The sequence below is a fragment of the Phytophthora sojae genome (genome assembly GCF_000149755.1).
Source record: "Phytophthora sojae unplaced genomic scaffold PHYSOscaffold_3, whole genome shotgun sequence".
Classification (NCBI taxonomy): Eukaryota; Oomycota; class Peronosporomycetes; order Peronosporales; family Peronosporaceae; genus Phytophthora; species Phytophthora sojae.
Window position 1 is genome coordinate 9,861,713 of NW_009258117.1, and position 20,912 is coordinate 9,882,624.

Consider the following 20,912-nt stretch of genomic DNA (forward strand, 5'->3'; position numbering starts at 1 on the left):
GTCGGATAGCTCGTCGAGTCGATTCCATTGTTCTTCGCAGGTAGGACCTCTTGGTGCATCGGCTGGTCGGCATCGAACTCCAGCAGGGGTTGCGTATTCCCGCTTCTCGACTGCTGGAGGTTGCTTCGCCGACCATTCGTCATAGAGGTGACGTTCGTGTTCCAGTAGATGCTTCGCCTTCGATGATCCATAAGCCAGTATTTGCCACTCACGATACCTCCTGGTGTGCAACTGCACGTATCCATCGCTGAGCGGCAGGTCCTCGTGCGGGATCCAAAACACGAACGGGAAGTGTGCCGGACAGGACACCGGTTTGTCCGTGCAGTTTGTCAATCTGACCCTCGTCGGCTTTCCCGACCTGCTGAAGACCACTGTCGGGAACGGATCTCTAGTTCGCCGAGCCCATAGATCGTGGGTCGCCCAGCTTGGTCGGTTCTTGGGCAACTTGAACTCAACTGTCTCGCCCGCCAGTACTTCCATCGTCTCCGGCGGGCTCCCAGCTACATGTTCCGCAGCGCTACGCTCGTCGACTTCCTTCTGCGACTTGACCAGCGGCACCACCACTTCCTCCGGTTCTTCATCGTCGATCGGAAGAGGTCCAGCCTGACACCGGCTGGAATCATGAAGTCGGTCCCAAGAATGACGTCCACCCCCGCGTAGTGAGGCATGATCCAGACTTCAAAATCGTAAACCAACTCCCAGCCCAGTGTCAGCTTGACCTTCGCACGTTCGTTTGTGTAGACCTTGTCCTTGGTAATTCCTTGTATGTCCAGCTGCATGTCCATGTTCACCCTTCGTCTCAGCCGTATTTTCTTAGCGAAAGATTCGCTGACCGCACTCACTTCGCGCCCGTGTCCAGCAAAATCTTCGTTCTTCTGTCGTTCACTGCTCCCATCACAAGTGCTCGCATCCGCTTTCGCCGATCGAACTGTTTCTGCGACCACCATCCTTGGCGCTCGCCCGCATGCAGCTTCATCACCTTGACTCGCGGGGTCGGCCTCGTCTCACGCAGCGTCGCACTTGTGATCATCCTGGTAGATTCGCCGACCTCCTGACTTGAATTCAGTATGGTTGGCTCGTCGACCGTGTTCAATTTTCCGTCGTTTCTCAACTCCATGTCCGTCGCATTGTCCTTTCCCAGCCATTTGCTCAGCCGAACAAAGGCAAACACGAAGTTTGCCTCGATCGCCGGCTCAGACAACTGTGGCCGCCCGTCATTGCCCAACCCAGTTATAGTTGGCGGGCGCGTTCGTTTAAATTGCTGGAAAATATGCCTTGGAGCTCAGACGGAAGGGAGTCCTTGTCGTGCTTCGACTTCAGGACCTTCACAGCCTCCTCGTAGAGCATGTGGTGCTCGCACTGGCCGGCACCATGCACCTGCGTGCAAAACTGGCACCGCCGGAAGCACTTGTGCACCGAGTGACGCGGGTCGCCACAGGTAGTGCACGGCCCATACTCCGGAAGACCTCGGCGTTCTTAGTCGTTCCACCGGCTTCGGCGGCCTTCGTCTCTACGCCCGTCGCCCGATACATTCGCGCGACTTTGACCGTCTGATCGCTGAGTTGCGACACTCCGGCTCGTCTCAGCCACGTCCATGTGATCACGATCTGATTCATACTTGGAATTGTATGAGCGGTCGGAATGATTGCTGCTCTCCGAGTAACCATCTGAGTCGACTCGGCGACGAGGCGTGAAAGACATGCGGTCTTGCCAGGCGTCATAGAGCTCGTCGACCGACGCACTTGCGACGGTGACTCGACGATCGTAGCGACCTTCACGTCGGCTGCGGCTGTCACCTCGGCGATCGTCCCGGTCGTTCCGACGGTCGTCACGTCTAGCGCTGTCGGTCCGTCGGCCCCCATCGCGTGATGGTTTACGCGTGCTGCCCTTGCCTTTGCGGCGTCGGTCAGCGGCCATCGTGTCGTTGGTCACAGCTTCCACCTTGGCAATGTTGTCAAATCGTTGAGGGATTAACTGTCGGACCAGCGCATCATCTTCACAAGTGTCGAGGAAGCGCTTGACGTGCCTCGCGCCGACGGTGCCGCCCGCTTCATACGTGATTTTCGCCGAGCGAGCGTACCCATTCAGGCGCAGCAGGTAGTCGCAAATGTGCTCCCCCTCGTCCCGCGTGGCGGTGTAATATCGGTCTTCGGCGGATTGGTCGTGCTGCGAGCAGTAGTACGCCATGAACGCCTCGCACAGCAGTGACCACCTGTTGCGCGTCTTCTTCGGGAGCTGGCGAACCCAGTTGCTGGCTCCACTCTCCATGAGGAGCTGAAACGGCTCACACCAGCGGTCCTGCGGGGTGTTGGTCCCTTCCATCTTGTAGATGAACTTCTTGCGCCACCGCAGCGATCGCTCACTGCGGTTTCGAGTCTCGGAGAACTTCGTCAACTTGTTCAGCGAGATGTGGTGCGTCAGCTTAACTCGCTGAGCCCCGTCTTCGTCTTCACGCTGGTACGATCGCCGAATCTGCGCCGTCAGGTCTTCGCACGGGTTAGCGAAGTCGTAGCCCGTGTCATCGTCGTCGTCATCATCATCGCCGAGCGCGGGAAGGTTAAATCGCCGACCGTCACTATTCTTCTTCGGCGTCACCATGTGCGAGTCTGCGAAGTACGGGGAGGCGGGCGTCTTGCTGAAGACCTGCTTGGTGTCCGGCGTCTGCATCTGGTAGCCTGTGGAGGCTTTCCGCGGCGTCGTCGGCAGCGGAACCAGACTCGGGTCGACGTCGTCCAGCTTCTGCACCGTCGTCGTCCCACGCACTCCGACCGAGTCCTTCAGCTTGCGCTTCCACTTGGTGAGTTCGGCGCTTACTTCGGCGAGCTCCCAGACTTCCAAAGCCACCTTCGACGGGACGCTGGTGCACTCGAAGCCCATTGCCACCAGCAGGCGCTTGGTCTGCTCGCTGAGTTGGAACAGGCTGGAGCTGTCGATCGGAGACGCCAGCTCCCTCTCGAGCGTCACCCACTTGGCACCGCCGACTTCTCTCGGCGCGAACATCATCACCCACGCGCTTGTAGCAACCATCGATCGGCCGACTTGCCCCAGTATCTTGTACGCATCCGGAGTATCTCCGTTCACCGGCGGTCGACTTCCCGTGGTCGGTCGCTCGTCGGGCGCCAGAACCTTGGCCGGAGTAACTTCGCCGAGCTCCGCATCAAGTCGGCGAGCGATCGGGCGCGGTGCACCCGACTTCCCGACGACAACCGTTAGCTCGTCGACGTCTTCATCCTCCAGCATCGGCGCCGGGCCCTTCATCTCCACTTCATCTTCACTTCCATCATCATCAACCCCACTTCTATGGTCACGATCGCCGACCCGGTCGAACTTCACAGACCGCGGCGTGCTGGCCGTCGCCTTCGTCGCCGCGTCCGCGCTTCTCGGCCGCGCGCTTGACCTCCCTCCGGCCGTCGCCGGACTTCCGCTTCGCGCACTTGTCGGTGTCTTGACCATCTTCACTTGCTTGCTTGTTGACTTGAAAGGTACCTAAGTGCCACAAACACCCTGTTCCCGGGTCGCTGCACCAGTTGTGGTGTAGCAGACGTGCCAAAACTCGTTAGCTTCCCACTCCCACACCAACAACACCTACACTAACGGGAGCGCAGGCTTGTCAGGTAATCCGAAGATCGCCCAGTCCGTTTACAGCGGTGCGGTGGTTACCCAGGCACCTGCCATACGTCCCAGGAGCCGTGCCACGAGCACACAGCACGCTCCCTTCCTTCGCCGACCTCTCCTTGTCGCTTCTTCTCTTTCTCCTTCTCTCCTTGACCCGTGCCCTCCACCAAAGGATGGACGGCGGCTCTCGCCTTTTACGGGGCGCCGATGCAAAACCGCACCGGCTGAGTCGGGGGCGGGCCGAAAACCCGCGCTCGTACGCTCGACGAGCTCTTCGCCAGGGGCGGAATCCAGATAACCACTACACGCACTCGCTCTTGGACTCGCCGGGCGGCCGAGAACACTTCCGTCACTTCAGAGAGCCGATCTCAGCGGTGGTCATGATCTAGCCCCACGGGGGCGGTCGTACCTTGAAGAGACGCCGCGTGCCGCTTGTTTAGGACCTCGAAAATTCCACTCTGTATTTATCTTTGCTTTGTTGGGCTCAAAGGCCCTTTCCTGGGGTTCCTATACAAGTATCTAATGAAAATGGGCTGTTACGGCCTCTCCAATACTAAAATCAAGTCTGCTCGCTCGCCGACTCTTCGCTCAACGACCCTTGAGATCTTTGGGATCCAGCGTCGGTGAAACTCCTCCAGTCGGTGTCTGGTGTACACACTCGGTCCGGACTGACTGCAACCACCGACCTGCGGACTCAGAAATCGCTATACCACACAAGCATCTAGCATCCAGTACGAAGTCTAGGCGAACTGGAGGTGCAGAGGTTCCTCGGCGCAAACGTGATACTTAAGTATTGAAATCGTCGTGACCACAAAGCTGCTGCATTCGTTCGTTCTGTTAAGCGTCTTGGTGAAGATACGACCAAGAAGATTCAAGCTGACTGCTAGAAGCTAGCGCCTACTACAGCAGCAGTGGCGTCGGGCACGCAAAGTTGCGAACTCTGCAGCTCTGTGCAACTCGATAGTCGATACTACCAGAGATACATAGCATCGATACAAACATGCAGCACTTGAATTTACTGAATATACCGGTTGCTTATGACAGCTGGCGGGGCAAGCGGGGACCCCGGGGTCCCGCCAAACGCTTCATATGCATACACACGATACACAACAACCTAACCATCGAAGACGCACAGTCGCTACCGATCCGTATTGAATTGAGCTAATTTTGCTATGCCTATTTGAACTGTTATCGCGCAAACCAGCATTACTACATGTAGCGCGGTGCAGTGCGTAAATTCATGCTGGCAAAGTTGCAGTCTTTCAGTGCTAACGTAGTAACAACACTAGAGTACGGTATCGACGACAGCTACCAGTTTGTAACGCAGTATAAACCACACCCAATCATAGTTTCAATAGTTATTACTTCAAAGTAAGTAAACACGCAGGTCACTACACTGTAGTAAGGCATGTCCGTGACAATGTAGCTCGCCTCGCAGAAACGGGTGATCAATATACAACGGCAACGATATTCAGCTCACCCGATGTTTAGGTACTCAACTTTGCATCGTGAGCGACATTTGGTATTTAGCTTAATAGGAAAATGCAATCCTACTCATTTGCTACTAAAGCACGAAGTTATAGCAACGAATATGTGTCAACTGTATCCGCACATTATTGTTATGGAAATCAAAATGATGCATATACTTTTAAGCTATGCTATTCCAGCAACCCGTGGTCAAAGAGCCCGCATAGCGGGTGCCCAGAGCGCTAGTCCTATACAACTAACAGAGTATCGTGTCAGTCTGTCTGTAAGTCCGTCCGTTCCCTGTCTTCGGGGCTTAGCCTGTCGTTGAGCATCGTCCGACCGCCCTGTAATTGACGCATTAGTAACCTGCCCTATGGCATCCCACCATCATCCCGACTGGCTTATCTTTGCCCGATATTACAAAAATAGCCGTGCGTGACAAGAATCACTAGCCTTGATGTTGCCGCCTTGATGTGGCACACACAAACCAGCTGATTTCACATTTCCGTTTTTGAATTACGCGCTCGGACGTCGGGCGCCGCTGCACGCGAGCGCCGCACACGGACAGAGGTACGCTTAGCTACATAGTTTCCTAACTGTAATAGAAGTGTCAGTTTCGGGAGTACGAATTCAACTAAGTCCGACTAGCTGCCGAGCGCAGCGAAGGCGGCACCCGCGTGTGTTATAGCGGGCCGTCCGGCCCGCCCAACTACAAAGTTGCTAATACTGCGAGTAGTGCATCAAGCCGACGAGGCGAGCGGAACGGGGTATAAGATCACCCCCGCTTTGATCAATACTATGTGAAGAGGCCACATTATCGCAGGCCGCACTTCACTGGTATGGATCATTGAAAATTCCGATGTGATGTTACCCGATATGTATATGTACACGGTACTTTTGAACGGAAGCACTAAGTATATCCTAAGGAGAGGCATAGCGAAGCGTGAATGGTTATTTAGGCTTATACAGGCTATACGCTTGGAACCAACAGAAACCATGGCAGAGTGATACACTTGGTAAAATAACGCGTATAGAGACTTACGTGAGCACACTAAACACGGGTTGTTTTAGATATGTACTTTGCAGATACGTTGAAGGTTGGGTTGAATAACCGCTACGATGTGGACAGGGTTTACGACACATGACCGTGCGATAGAGAATGCTTTATATTGCAACGTGCATCTACTTACAGTAACTCTGACGTGAAGCTGATACCATACTAAGAGACCCCCAACATACAAACACCTTTTTACATGCATACAATCTAAACTAACGACATTTGCCTGGAAAATAGCCCACCGGAGCGAAGCGGAGGTGGGCGGCCCTTACTACTACGCCTAACCACATAACTACCGCCCGCGAAGCGGGCGGCGCTCGGCTAGTCCTAAGAATCAATCAGAAAGACGCGCTGTCCGTCCGTCACAAAATCGCCACGCTTATTCACAAAGCACGATTCCCACTAAGTCCGAATTGCTGCCGAGCGCAGCGAAGGCGACCCCCTCATACGATATTGCGGGGCCGCAGGACCCGCCCCGGCCTCTGTATTACTATCCTGACATTGAGAGTAGTGCAGCAAGCCGACGAGGCGAGCGGAACGGGTCCACTACTGCCGTAGCGAAGCGTAGCAACTAACAAAAAATTCACCGCCGCGTAGCGGCGGCGCTCGGCTAGTTGCACGCAGACGCAGACTGCGACACGAGCCTTCACAAGTAAGCGTGTGGGGCCAATAGCGGCGGCGGTGGCGCAGTTCGCCTGCTGTGCGTGGTCTCCTGTTAAAGCAACCAAGCACCAAAACGGCTCCGATTTATAAAGGTGTCCTTTCCGAAAGGTCACCTCCTATCGGCTATAAATCGGCTATAGATCGAGGTTTATTCTATTCTGGGGCTCTGGTTCAGCTTCCGCAGAATCCCTCTCATCGGTTATAGATCGACGCTGTATTCTATCTGGAGGCAACTTCATGTTCCAGAGGTTACACGAAAGTTCCAGGTAGGGAGAGAGTTCCAGCGAAGGACAAGCCGGGTTACAGTGTCTGGATGGGCGGGTGACCACGCATGCAAGTGTGGGTGATACAAGACTCACCAGTGGGTTTCCGCAGCGGAAGGTCTTTGAAGGTAGGGGATCAGTTTTGTGCATCGTAGCGCTCTTTGCACCTCCCGAGACGAACTTCCAGCACAGGCCGCCAGCATGCCCGCTTTTCTCGACATGATGGCGAACCCCCCGTCGCGCGTCAACCAAAAAGCGCGATTCTTCGACAAGAAACAAGTTCGACGAGTTCCTGAAGGCCCACTTTGAAGTGGAGTCAGTGCACACGTCCGACAAGCCCCCTCCCGACAAGGATCAGAAGAATGCTGCTCCGACATTCGATACGCTGCCGTCTACCGCAGTAACACAAGAACTAATAGGATCCTTCGCTTCCTATCTCTTCGAGAGCGTCAAGTACAACACAGCAGTGACTCGCTTGGGTAGTCTGCGTCGTCAACTAGAGGAGAAGTACAAGACTGACATCTTTTCAGGATCCAACTGGTACGCACAACTCAGAAAAACGATGAAAGCTCACTATGTGGAGCGGAACCGTTTGCTTGGCGAGAAGTTGGAGGCATCTGTACCAGCGATGACCCGAGACGACTTACAGACGATCAGCATGACATTATTTTCGCGAGACACACCGACTGATCTTCGCAATAGGACGTTGATTCTGGCAGTGGTCTGCAATGGGGAGAAGCAGTGATATCACGTGGTTGACGTTTGGAGATCTGAAGTGGTCTTGTTTTGGATATTACACGGATCAAGACAAGCAGTGAGCAGTCACTTCGACTCGTGTGCTCTCCGCTTTCTTGGGAGTGTGATGCTGTGCATGCACTAGCGTCGCAATTAGCCGTGGACCCGTACACATGTTCGAACCGATTGTTTCCCCAGATAATGGGGTGGCGCACATCAACGCTGTGCTCACTGGTGTGGCTGGAGAGCTACAACCCGGAGCGATAACGGATGCACTCAAGTCACACTCAAGTCGCCGTGGGGCAGCTACCGTAGCTTCGGCTACTCGAGGCGTTGGCCTTCACGATATTGCGAGCCGTGGTCACTGGGCAAGCGCTTCCAGCAGCTCAAAGACCGTGTTTACCTACATTGACGCTACTGCTGCTAGTGACCTCTTGGTTGCTGGTGTTTTAGCGGGGTGGAAGGACATTGATCACGATGTAATTCACCCTACTCTTGACGACACTGCGGATAGAATCACGGGTGTTGATTTGAGAGAAAACCAGAAACGTTTTGCAGTGGCTCTGTTTGAGACGTTTATTACTCGTTTAAAGACGAAGCGTTTGGTGTACTCGCTGGCTGCAGTGGTAATCTTGTACTACCACGACACTTCATTGGTTTTCCCGGACCATACACTTCACTCTCGAATGAAAACGGCAGTACGAGTTGCGATTCCCGAGCTACCAGACGGAGAGGAAGGGCCAGTGCCATTAAAGTGGAGCTTGGAAATGCGCAAGGAGTTCATTTGTGCAAACGCCGTTGGTCTTCCCCCGGATGTGGTTCAAGGAAAACGCACAGAAGATGAAAAGGCAGCTAGCACAGTCAGTATCAACACTTTCAAGGGCACGCTTGAAAAACTACTTTCGACTAATCAGCTCATCCTCAAGTCGCTGCAGGAAGTGGAGTGTGCGCAGTCCGCCCTTCTAGTCCGCATGGGAAAGTTGGAGCGAAGCATGGAGAAACTCAGCCTAACGAAATCACCAGCACCTCCGAAAAAGGCTAGTGTCCAAATGCCTCTCAAATGGTATGCCTCGATGTCTATTCCAAACGACAAGCAAGGGTCATCACAACGAGAGTGCCGCCGAGCAATTGAGATTGCCCTGAACCACGTCCAGCCCGACGAACGGCCTGTTCCGCTTGAGAGCATGAAAACAGACGAACAACGAAGCGCTTGGAACGAGAACGCCCGCGCACTGGCTGATCGAGTGACCGAACGGGTGTCTTCCATCTTGGTTGCGAGTGCAGCCAAGACAGATGAGGAAGGACAACCGGCAAAAACGCCGAAACTCAAGGTTCATGTCAGTGCGATAGTCCGTGAGTACTATCAGCAAAACAGCAAGCGTGACCACAAGCGCAAGAAGGGACACAACAGTTCGTGAGCGCTCTCTCGGTCCAACTCTATCTCTAACATAATCTTCTGTGCCGGTGCAGCTCTGTTTCACAAGCTATTCCGTGCCATTAACACTTCCAGTAATAAAAAATGAATTGACCGCGATCTTCTGTTCACAAGGTCCTTCACACCGTTCCAGCGTTGGCTTTGCTGATGACACGATGTCACGCCCAGCGAGCGTGTGATGGCGCCAACGACGGTCGAGATCACGTACAGGAGCATGCCACCCCGCTGGGGTGGAGCCATGTGGTCATCGTGGCGATCTTGGCCATGTTGGCCAGGTATTTGTTGATCAATGGGTGGCCTAGCCTACCGAAACGTTGGTGGCAAACGACAAAAGTCAAGGCCGTCGGGGGTGGTACCGTGTACCGAGCTGGCCCAAAGCGGAAACGGCCGGGATGATACAACTCCTCTCTATGAAAAAAAGCATGCGGTCCCCGCAGGCATAGCGGCATTTTCCGCCGGGCGGAAAAAGCTGCGGACCGCGCACGAGATACTGGTCTGGCTGGCGGCGTCGGCGCTGGGCTCACAATCGATTTCGCTGGCGCGGGAGCCGATGGACGTGAACGCGCTGCTGAACGAGCAACAAGATGACCCCCCCATCGCGTCACCGTCGAGTCTCTGCTGAATGAGCTGCCCGGCGGCATCGCGTCCTGGTCGGACGAGCGACCTGCCGGTGGTGAGCCTCCGCTGCACGAGCAGTCAGTCGCCGTCGACAACAACGGCGACGTCGAGATGGACGCCCCCATCGCCAGAGCTCAGGATCGAGTCCAGACCTCCGACGAGGTGTTCAACGACGCTCTCATGATGCAATGCGCTCACAGAGATCGCCTGAGCGAACCTCTGCCCTCCCCGCGATGCCTCAACTCCCAGCTCGATCCGTCCCGTGCGTGCCCGTCCCAAACTCAGGCTCCCCTGCCTCCGCAGTGAGAACGGCAGGCTCGTCGCCCAAGGCCATGAGTGTTGACGGAGAGGAGAAGGAGCCCGGGGAAAAGAAGGAGACTGAGTCCTTGGAAGACGCTACAGTATCGAGGCTGCTGTGCAGGCGGAGCTCGACAAAATAAGGGGCAGCAAGCTGGAGAGCGCGCCGCCAACGCAATCATCTTTATCGAGCTCAACACGAATGGCAAGAAGGGCAACACCCCAATCCCCATGATTGCGGGGATATATTGTACTGGCCATAATAGTTGAAGCCGGAGTTCGGAGTCATTTTTCTTCCAGAAGATGGTAACTTTCCATATACGATAGTTAGATATAAGGGGTAATTTTCGCCGTAGATTCCGATTCTGCTGTCAGATTTGACGAATTCGGACTCTTTGGTCGCGTAATTAAGCCTTGAAAACATGACCTCAATTGCTCAAAAGTTTGGGAAAAGGGCTCAAGTAGGGTAAGCCAATGACAAACCCCAGGACATGAACACTATTGGCTTAAACGGCAAACCATACGCCAAAACAGACGGTGGTTAGGTGAATTGACTGCTCTTGTTCACATTCGCCCTGAGATTGCCAACTTGCGCTTTGAAACATACCGCCGTGTTTGTATAGGATTTGTATTTGATTTGACAAGCATGGATAGACTCTTTTACCTTGCTGTGTTTCGGTAGTCACTATTTCGGGAGAAAATACAAGTTTAAACAGGTAATTGATATGTACCGTTAAGTATCCGAAGGATGCCTCGGCGACGACTTCGAGGAAGTTTGCTGGACTTGGTACGCGCTCCTGACGCGAAACGCCCTGCTCACATCGGGCCCAATACACTTCACTTCCACTTCGCGCGCTTACCGCATCGTCTTAGGCTTTCCTTTCATTGTTAGGCTCGAAGATTCATTCATAGTGATTATGTCAACTCCCTCATCGGCATTTACTTTCAGGCCAATATCCATTCGTTAGGCCCTGGTGCCTTGCGCTACACTCTTGTTGTGCGTAGTTGAGATAACTGCTCTTCTTTTAACACAGATTATTTACTGGAAGGTCACTTCAAATTATGCTGGTTTCATCAAAATTAAATCCGGTGGGGGGTGGCTGCTAGAGCAACGTTGGCGCTAGTGTTGCCGCAATATCTCTCGTTGCCTGTGCGCCAACACCTACCTGTAGATGGCCGAATTGAAGTCTTGCAGCCTCCTTGCGCGCATGTCGATGCCCTCAGCTCAAATCGAGACTGCTCTTCCCAAACCTCCGATTGAGCTTCACGCTCACTCAATTCCGAGCTCGTGCGACGCTCGGAACCCGGCACTACTGTGCATGTGCATGTATTCCTGGGCAAGCCTTGACACAGTATGCTGCTGCGAGTTGCATCCTGCAACGCGCCACCGTCCACCGAACCGTGGCCTCCTTCGCCACCACGGTCTTGCAACGAAGGAGATGACACGGGGGAGGAGAAGAGAAGCCCCAGACCTGAAGGCACGAAGCTCCTTTCGTCGACGTAAACCCTCTGTAGCCCGGGGGTGATTTCCCTTGCACTGCGTGTCAAACCGCGCCTTTAGTCGCGTCGCTGCCGCTTCAACGTTGAACGGGACGCGTGACGCGCAAACCGAAGTCGATCCATCGATCGGTCGATCATTTGACGGTCGTCCGCCCGCCCCGGATCGATCAACAAATGCAGTACATGTAATAAACATTTCGTTTGGATGTGTTGCGAGGTTAACGGAGAGACTAGGAGGAGAGGAGTATGGAGGAATCGTCAAAAGACGAAGTGAGTTAGATTAGAGATGGCGCACTGCCAGCAGCAGAGTTTAGATGGTTGGTTCTAGCAAAACTACACTGGTACAGACTATACAGCATAGTTGCTCCTTGACTAACAGCTTTGCAGCTTTGCATATGATTGGCACATACCCGAAGGCATGCAATATTTCAGGTATCTCGAGAATCTCGTTGCAAACGCCTCAGTCTTCAAAGAGTCGTCTACCAAGGAAGCCCCTGAGCTAGCTGCTCCGACTTAACCCACTCAGCCCTGCTGTGTTGGGAAGAAGGACTTAACGGGCAGGCCATGGCAACACTCTCGAAGACAGCGCAGTCAGCAGCACTGGTGCCGGGAACACCGTCCTCAGCGCCAAAAGGCCTGGAGAAAAGAAAGCTCGGCACTGCAGCCAAGATTCGAGAGCGCAAGCGGAAGCGGGCAGCAGCTCGCAAGGAGAACCAAGGTGCTGGTGCCAAGTCCAGCGTGGAGGCAGCGACAACGACGACCGGAGGGTGTGAGGCCGCGGGGGCCGGGGTGAAGAAGGCCGCGGGGGCCAAGGAGAATAAGCTGAAGAAGGCCGCTGGAACCAAAGCGAGGAAGGCTGTTGGTGGGCCGCTCGCAGAGGCCCTCCAAGCAGCCATGACCGAGGCTGCTGCAGAGTCTTTGGAGACAGCGCCCGCAGCAAGCAGTGTTGCGCCGTGCGACTCGCGCAGTGGTGCTGGAGCGCCGTGCGACTCGCGCAGTGGTGCTGGAGCGCCGGCTAGTACGTCGAGGGAGCATGTAGCCGCTGCCACGGCACATTGTTCTCATGGCATTATACCGGGGGACCTTAGTGATATGGGTTCAACATCTCGCACCACCGACCAGGCTGCAGCTCAGATCTTGACGGAACTTGCAAGCCGTGCTGTCGATGGAGGCGTGCATCACCCGGAGGTCAAGAGGGCTGCTGGTAGGACTGGCAAGGCGTCTCGTAGAGCCCAGACTGCTGCAACCGACCAGCGTGTCACGGCACGTACGCATGTACCTTGTGGCACCGAACAGTATGCAACCACCGAATGTGAAGATACAGTCATCGAACTGGGCACTTCTGACACCGATGGATCGTCAGATGGTGCCCAATATACGGTAAGTATTACAGCAGCAAGCAGGTGACGGTAACAGCGGACTATGCAGCTACGAAAACGACCTGGAGGGTGGTCCGTATCAACGACCGCCGCAATTCTCCTCGTGGTCCAGAGTACCGTGTGCTTTGGCTCAGTCGTCTGCTCGTCAACCGCCGCTACTATCAACGCACTTGGGAGCCTCTTCAGCAGCTTTTGGACGATGGCTTCGTCAACGAGGTGGACCTCGTGGATCGCTGGAAGGAGTCCAGCGAGGAGAACTTCAAGGACTTCTGACCCAAGGACGAGTTTGGCAAGCGTGCAATTGGTGCTGACGCTCGTGGCCTGTGCATGTTCAATGCACTGAAGCGTGCGGCCGAGCTTGCTGGACGCCCGGACATCGTCACGCAAGATGATATCGACACCTTTGTGGCTGATGAACTCCGAGAGCATGGAGTGGACCTCACAGTGGGCATTTCGTGGAAGGTGGTGCTACGGTTCCTGCGCCGCCTGAGGGATGCTGGCCGGGATTTCATCTTCAAGGCTATCGACAAGGACAACTTCACTATTGCTGGACGGCGTGGAGCACGTGTGCTGGAGGAAGTGCCTCTCTACAACGGACTTTACTTCGTTGTTGCCTACAACCACAGTCTAGTGGGGCACGCGTTCGGCTTAGCGTCCAAGGGAAGAAGGGCAGGGTTCGGTGCATCTACGACTTAAAGGAGCCCAAGCCAGTGGCGTCGGCGACGGACTGGATTACCTTCGTGGCCTGTATTCGACCTTTCATTGTCTTTAAGAAAAAGTAGGTAATTAGGAACCACGTTTTCCTTATCGAAAATACATTTCCCAGTAAAAACAAATTGTGTCTGCATGGATATAGGGAGTCATATGCCTAATATAATTCGGAACAAAACCAGGGAAACCTCAGTGAGGAGAAAACTTTTGAGCGAAAAAAAGATAAAACTCAGTGGGAAAAAACTAAAGGAACGCAATTGAGTAGGCACGCTTCATGCATTAGTGTTATTCTCGTACACTCTACGGAATGGCTAATTAAGCGTCAAGGGATTCCATCCTGAGCTTTGCCGTTAGTTCTCTAAACGGATGTTTGTCTAAAGCTTTAGTAAATATATCAGCAGCCATAGTTTTGGTATTGCAGTAGGCGACGGAGAACTCGTGTCGCTCGACTTTTTCCTGCACAAAACAGTATCGAACATGAATGTGCTTCGACCTCCTGTGTAGTTCTGGGTTATAGCAGATCTTAATGCAGCTTTGGTTGTCCTCATGAATAACATTTGCTTGCGTTGTGCCAAAACCTAACTATTTAACGAACAGTTTGAGGAAAATCATCTCTTGCATGCAGTGACACAGAGCGATGTACTCTGCCTCTGTTGTAGAGAGAACCACCGTGTGGTGTTTGCGCGAAAGCCATGAGATAGGACTGTTCGCAAGCATAGTCACATATCCACCGACAGACCGTCTCGTGTCGGGGCAGTTGGCATAATCAGAGTCGCTGTAAGCTGTCAGCTTGTCGCCCAGGTTCTCGGGTGTGACATCGAGAGATCCACCAAGGAGAAGACCGTAGTCCTTAGTCCCTAATAGATATTTCAGACCTCTAACTACTGCTTCCCGTGCTCCATTCCCGGATTAGCTAGGAATTGGCTGGCCTCACGCATGTAGAATGCCAGGTCGGGTCTCGTACCTACCATGAGATACATGATACTACCAACGGCTTCGCGATACGGAATATCTTTCATCGCGTCTTTCTCTGCCTCACTATTAGGCTGGCTGCTTACGGAGAGTTTAAAGTTTTGATCTGCTGGGGTTGCTATAGGGTACGGAATGTAGTCGCTGAAGCGGTCAAGGACCTTCGTAGCGTATTTGTGTTGGTGGATAAAGATCGTTTGGTTCTTACGGTCACGTTGAATAGACCAGCCGAGTAAGTACTTCACCTCCCCTAAATCTGTCATGGAGAACCGCTTTTTCAGGGCGAATTTCAACTCGTTTACGAGGGCTGGTGTAGGCGCAATGATCAGGAGGTCGTCAACATACACAGCAATGTAGCATGTAACACCATTAACCGTGCGTTTGAACACACAGCTGTCCTTAATGAGTTTGTGGAACCCTAGGCTTTCAAGGAAGGCATACAACGTGTTGTACCATACACGGGGAGCTTGTTTCAATCCGTACAGCTCTTTAGGAGTTTGCACACTAGGTGCTCCTTACCGGGGACTTAAAAACCTTCCGGCTGAGCCATGTAGATCTCCTCCTCTAGCAAACCATTGAGAAATGCTGTCTTTACGTCCATTTGGTGGATTTCAAGATCAAGCAACGCTGCAATGGTCAGAAGGAGTGTGAGTACCTCCATCCTCATAACAGGTGAGAAAATCTCGTTGTAATCAATGCCATGTTCCTGAAGGAATCCTTTGATCACTAGACGCGCTTTGAAGCGGTCAATTTCGCCTGTACCGGTATATTTTACTACAAAGACCCATCGGCAGTTTAAAATCTTCCTTCCTTTCGGAGGGGGTACCAGAACCCAAGTTTGGTTGTCCATGTGGGACTTGTATTCTGCTTTAGCTGCTTTACGCCACCGATTAGCGTGAGCCGATTTCATAGCCGCTCGATACGTGGTGGGTTCGGTTACATACCGAATAGCTAGTAGTGTATAGAGCAGTTTTCTACGTTGCTCCTGCTCCTGTAAATCTTCCTCAGAATTGTGGGTTACTTCCGTGTCATCGGTCATGACACGGGGACGCTTAGGAGTAGGAGGCGATAGAGTTTCAGAGGATGTCTCTGTTCGGAACGAGTAATGCATCTGTGTCCTGTCGAGCGCCTCCCTAAGGGGTGGGAGCTGACGCTTAGCTGCAGGTGATGTCGTTGCAGGTACAGGTTCAATCGATTCCGTGGGGACACGCTTATCTGACTCGATCGCAGGCTGTTCTGGTGTTTCCGTCAGGTTAGCCAGGGAAGGATACTTGTCTTCCTTAAATATGACATATCGGCTGTAGACAATGACATGGGAGTTGAGATCCATTAAGCGATAGCCCTTCTTGTGGTCGGGAACGCCTAGATACATGCACAGCCGTGCTCGAGCATCGAGCTTGTCGCGGTATTGCTCTGTAATATGAACGTACGCGCTACACCCAAACACCACACCTTCATGTACTGCATGGATGGAATGCGGTTGTACCAGAGCTCATAGGGTGTACGGCCGTTAGTCTTTGAGCTAGGGGTCATGTTGACCAAGGTCGTAACATGACAGACACACTCTGCCCAGAGTTGCTTCGGGAGTTTACCGTCAAGCAGTAGGGCCCGTACCCGTTCTCATGCGACGTTCCGCAACTCCGTTCTGTTGCGGAGTGTACGCGTTTGTGAATTGTGCGTGTGTGCCGTACTTCCTGAAGATTTCACGTCCAAGCTTTTCGTATTCCTTGGCATTATCTGCCTGGAGAACCTGGATGTCGTGTTCTTCGATAGCACACGGACGCCACTCAAGCACACTGATGTCGTGTCTAAAGATGTTCAGGGCTTTCTTCCTGAAGTCTTCATAGCATTCATAGAGCTGACTCCGGTTTTTCATCGGATATGTGAACATGAATCGAGAATAATCATCGGTAAAGATCACGAAGTAACGGCAACAAGTAAGGCTAGGCACAAAAAAAGTCTGTATGAACCTTTTCCAATGGTGCTGTGGCACGGTCAACTACTCTATTCGAATAGAAGGGCGAGCGGTGAGACTTCGCTAGCGTGCATGCCGTACAGAAGAACGGCTCCTTCGGGTTTACAGACGCAGTGCCGTCGAGTCCACGGATGGCTTGGCTCCTAGATAGATCATGCAAGATGCGAACGTTAGGATGCCCAAGATGTGTGTGTAAAAGCAGAAGAGAGCGTTGCTTACCCGACGTGGCAATGAGTGCCGATGCGCTCACCGCAGGTTTGGCCTGGAACTGATACAGATCCGTGTTCGTCGCCATTGGCGCCTTGATACTGAAGCGTTCATCAGTCTGCATGGCACACTTCTTGCGATCGAAGCTGAAGCGAAAGTCGTGCTTCACGGCAGCCGAGACTGAGAGTAAGCTGAAGTGCAGCTGTGGGGCGTAGAGGACGCCGTGAAGGATGAGCGTCTTCATGTTGCCTTTGGAGTCGATGCCTTCCAGCTCAACACGTCCAATACCCTCAATCGGGATTTGATTCTTTCCGCCGACGGTGATGGAACCACCACTGGCAGAGATGTTCGAGAACCACTGGTGTAACAGAGTTACACGCACAAGTGGCTACAGTCACTTGTAACTCTAACAGACACGACGTCTGTTAGAGGTTCGAAAGACTTTCTCGACCTTGGTGTAGATACACCAAATGCTACATACATTTACGACCACCACGACGGGTGGTACATAGAGACTGAGGCTTCCTATTGGCTGAGAGCAGCATCTCTTAGCCAATGAGCGACATGCATAGCATTGGAATTCTGCCAACCAGCCGTTGGCAGATTCCTATCTTACAATATTACATTTAGAGGAAGTCAGAAACATAAAACAAAAATAGCAGTTCTCATTTTAACCCAAAAACATTATTTGGATCGTTTATTTAGATTAATCTATACGAGTATAATTAACTCTAATTTAAACTAAGCTACGCTTCTTCACATACACGCGCACACGTGTAAGCTAAAGTAGTGAGCCAAAGTAGGCCCACTACACCTGGTAGCACTTTGTAGTCCGTCCAACGACCGACTACCTGAGTTCGTACGTCACCGCACGAACGCGGTGCTGAGAACCTTCCCATGGATACAGAGGTGCCCATGGAAAGCTCCACTACGCCTGCAACTCACGTTGCACGCGCTGACTGTCCCCACCTGTCGGATCCAGAGTGGGAGGCCCTCCAACGACTGTCAACAGTCATTGGTGAGGCGGCTGTAGCTACGATGCTGCGTACGCTAACGCCGGCAGAGCAACATGGTGTTGCTCTGGGTTTCATCCTGAAGGAGCAACGCGATGTTGCTGCTACTACCGCGGTGTCGTCCGGGACGACACCACGCGCGCAATCGCTAAAACTCAGTGTGAGTAACAATGTCGGAAGAGAGGGTGAACCTCTCCTCGGTTGGCTTGTCGAACTCGACACTGCCATTGCGGCTCGACGTATCGTCGACCCGTTGTCGAAGGTTGCGTTCGCCATGTCATGTCTTGGAGGACGTGCTCGTATGGACGTCGACTCTCGGATCCTACGTGCTTTAGCACGTACGAGGGTTTCAAGGAGGTGCTCAGACAAGCGTTTGAGCCCCCCAAAACGAGTTTCGGTCGAGGGCGGAGTTCTTTGACCTGCAGCAGGGCAAGCATGATGTCCATGCTTACGCTCAGAGAGCACGGTACTTGGTCTCGAACATCGTGACCAATCCGATCGACGAGGCGACCAAGGTCGTCACGTTCATGAAGGGGCTGAGAGATGGGCCTGCGAAAACCTATCTCTTCCGTGAGTACCCGAGTACTCTCGAAGCTGCAATTACTCTTGCAATGCAGGAGAAGTTTAGCCTGCGGCAGGCTAAGCTGCATGCACATGTGCCGAGGCCACAGCCACGCCCGGTAGTGAGGACGGGAGGCCCAGAACCCATGGACCTTTCGAGTGCTGCAACTGCTGGACCCCAGCAGTCGCAGGGAAACAATGTGCGATGCTACCGTTGCGGTAGAGTCGGTCACTTTACTCGGGAGTGCACGGCCCCCGTGCACCAGCAGGGTGGCCATCGCGGCGGTGCCGGGCACCGTCGCAACCAAAGAAAAAACGCGAGACGCCCTACAGGCAATGCAGTTCCGCGTGTCGACCTTGAACACGCGACACTGAGTACTGCAGCCCCCAGTGAGGTTCACCCTCACTGCAAGAACCAAGATGACAAGCCTGACCTTGTCATCCTGAATGTGAACTCGGTAAGAGCAAGCGGCTCTCTCCGTGCTTTGGTAGATTCTGGCGCGTCGAAGAACATTGTTCGACTGCGAAGTCTATCAAGGCTTGACTTCGAGGATTTAAAGATACCTCGAAGTATGTTGGAAGTACGACTGGCAACGGGTGCCGTCGTGAAGACCGAGAAGCGCATGGTACGCGTGCGCTTCACGTATGAAGATCAAGAGTTTGTCGAGACCTTTATCGTTCTGGATCTGGACGATAAGTTTAACATTGTATTGGGCATGCCGTGGCTTGCACGGCATGATCCGGTCATCGATTGGGAGAAGCGCACTGTCGTGCGCTTCGGTCGCGACAGCGGAACAGTGAGCGATGGCCCTGTTGCCGCTACGCACGCACCGACAGGTGCGCGCGACTCCCCACTCGAGACAGCGCCTAATGCCGCTGTCCCGGAGCGCCCTGGGCGCGCGCGAGCACGCGCGCAAGAGCAGCTAGCGTCGGCGTTGCCGCCGACAGCTAATGAAGGAAATGTGTTGAACTCGGAGGTCGACACCCGCATTTCAGCGAATCAGGAAGAGTCTCCGACTTCAAGGGGCACGGATGACGCAGGCGAGTCACACGCCTCAGGCGTGGAGGCTGACGCGAATCTGATTGGATCAGGTCTGGCCAATAATAAGAGCCAAGGTGGCGTAACGCCGTCGACTCCGGGAGTCGATGGCTTGGGTGAATTTGATTCGTCGGCTCGGGGAGCCGACGCACCCTATGTAATGGGGGTCTCCGCCAATAACAGGCGTCGAGGTGAAGATGGCGTGTCGGCTCCGGGAGCCGACGCTGCAAGCGGTGCGGACGGTTGCAAACGTCCCGCACCGGAAAAACTTGCATGCTGTCGTGCAGCCGGGCTGCACGACGAAGCGCCGGGCGACCAAGCCGGGTTTGAAGTCGCTCGCCCGCGGGGTGAACCCGCCGGCGGTACTGAAGAAGAACACCCGTCCACGGCTGGGCCTGGACGAGGTCAAGAACCAAGCGGAGCCGGGCTCCGCAGAACGAGAAGACGGCGCATGCGAAGGTCGCTGCGCAAGTCTCGGTCTGGGGCCGAGACGCTACAAGAAATGTCTGCCGGGCAGACGGAGGCAGAGAAGCCGGACGTCGAGACGTTGAACGTCTTGACGCGTACCTGTGCCGGGTTCCGGTACAGGGAGATGACTCTCGCTAACCCTCCGAAGCAAACGTCGGAGTTGACTTCGCTTCCAGTCATGAGCTGGAAGCGCTTCGCGCGTGACTTGCACGATGGACGCATCGAGCAAATATGCATTCTCTCGGACGCCGAGAGAACGAAGAGCGAGAATGAAGAACTGAGGCAGTTCTTCATGGAGACCACCACTGAGAGCGAGGACACTCTCAGTGCGAAGACGAAGAAGGAGCGCTTTGAAGAGCAGAGCTGGGACTCGTTGAAAACGAGTCCCTACTACGAGATCTTACGGGAGTACGCGGACGTACTTCCGGAAGAGATTCCTGCGGAGCTTCCGCAGAACAAGAGCATCCAGCACGAGATTGATCTCGTGCCGGGAACAAAGTACTGTGTCACGCGGCAGTGGTCACTGCCGCGAGAGCAGGTCAAGGCGATCGACGACTTCTTTGAGAGTCGTCGCAAAGCTGGACAAGTGCGGGAATCGAAGTCCCCGCACAGTGCTCCGACGTTCTGTGTCAAGAAGCCACAGGGCGGCTGGCGCATCGTTCATGCGTACAACAAGCTGAACGATGCGACGATACCGGCGCAGACACCGATACCGCGAAAAGATGTAATCATCGATTCGATGGCCAGGAGCATTATCTACAGTGCTCTTGCTCTGCGCGATGGGTTCTATCAGATCCTCATGCGTGAGAGCGATATCCCTCTCACGGCAGTGAGCACGCCGAGCGGCATGCTCTGGGAGTGGCTAGTGATGCTGCAGGGTCTGAAGAACGCCCCTGCGACCTTCAACAGGTACGTGACGCACTTGTTGCGCTCGGTGGGC

The 20,912-nt window shown here is 53.9% G+C and overlaps 3 protein-coding genes across 3 annotated transcripts; 2 read left to right on the plus strand and 1 right to left on the minus strand.

Moving 5' to 3' along the window:
• Positions 1–1,476: 1,476 nt before the first annotated feature.
• Positions 1,477–3,453, minus strand: PHYSODRAFT_249549 (hypothetical protein; the record flags this gene model as incomplete). Its single annotated transcript, XM_009526901.1, has 1 exon — positions 1,477–3,453. One exon carries the CDS (start codon positions 3,451–3,453, stop codon positions 1,477–1,479), a length of 1,977 nt encoding a protein of 658 aa, XP_009525196.1.
• Positions 3,454–7,266: 3,813 nt separating this feature from the next.
• On the plus strand, positions 7,267–9,218 carry PHYSODRAFT_299746 (hypothetical protein; the record flags this gene model as incomplete). Its single annotated transcript, XM_009526902.1, is given in 3 exon segments — positions 7,267–7,344; positions 7,364–7,605; positions 7,958–9,218. 3 exon segments carry the CDS (start codon positions 7,267–7,269, stop codon positions 9,216–9,218), a joined length of 1,581 nt encoding a protein of 526 aa, XP_009525197.1.
• Positions 9,219–12,214: 2,996 nt separating this feature from the next.
• On the plus strand, positions 12,215–13,725 carry PHYSODRAFT_330265 (hypothetical protein; the record flags this gene model as incomplete). The annotated part of the gene is made up of 3 exons (XM_009526903.1): positions 12,215–12,917; positions 13,142–13,245; positions 13,309–13,725. The coding sequence occupies 3 exons, from the start codon at positions 12,215–12,217 to the stop codon at positions 13,723–13,725; spliced, it is 1,224 nt and encodes a 407-aa protein (XP_009525198.1).
• Between the last annotated feature and the right edge of the window lie 7,187 nt (positions 13,726–20,912).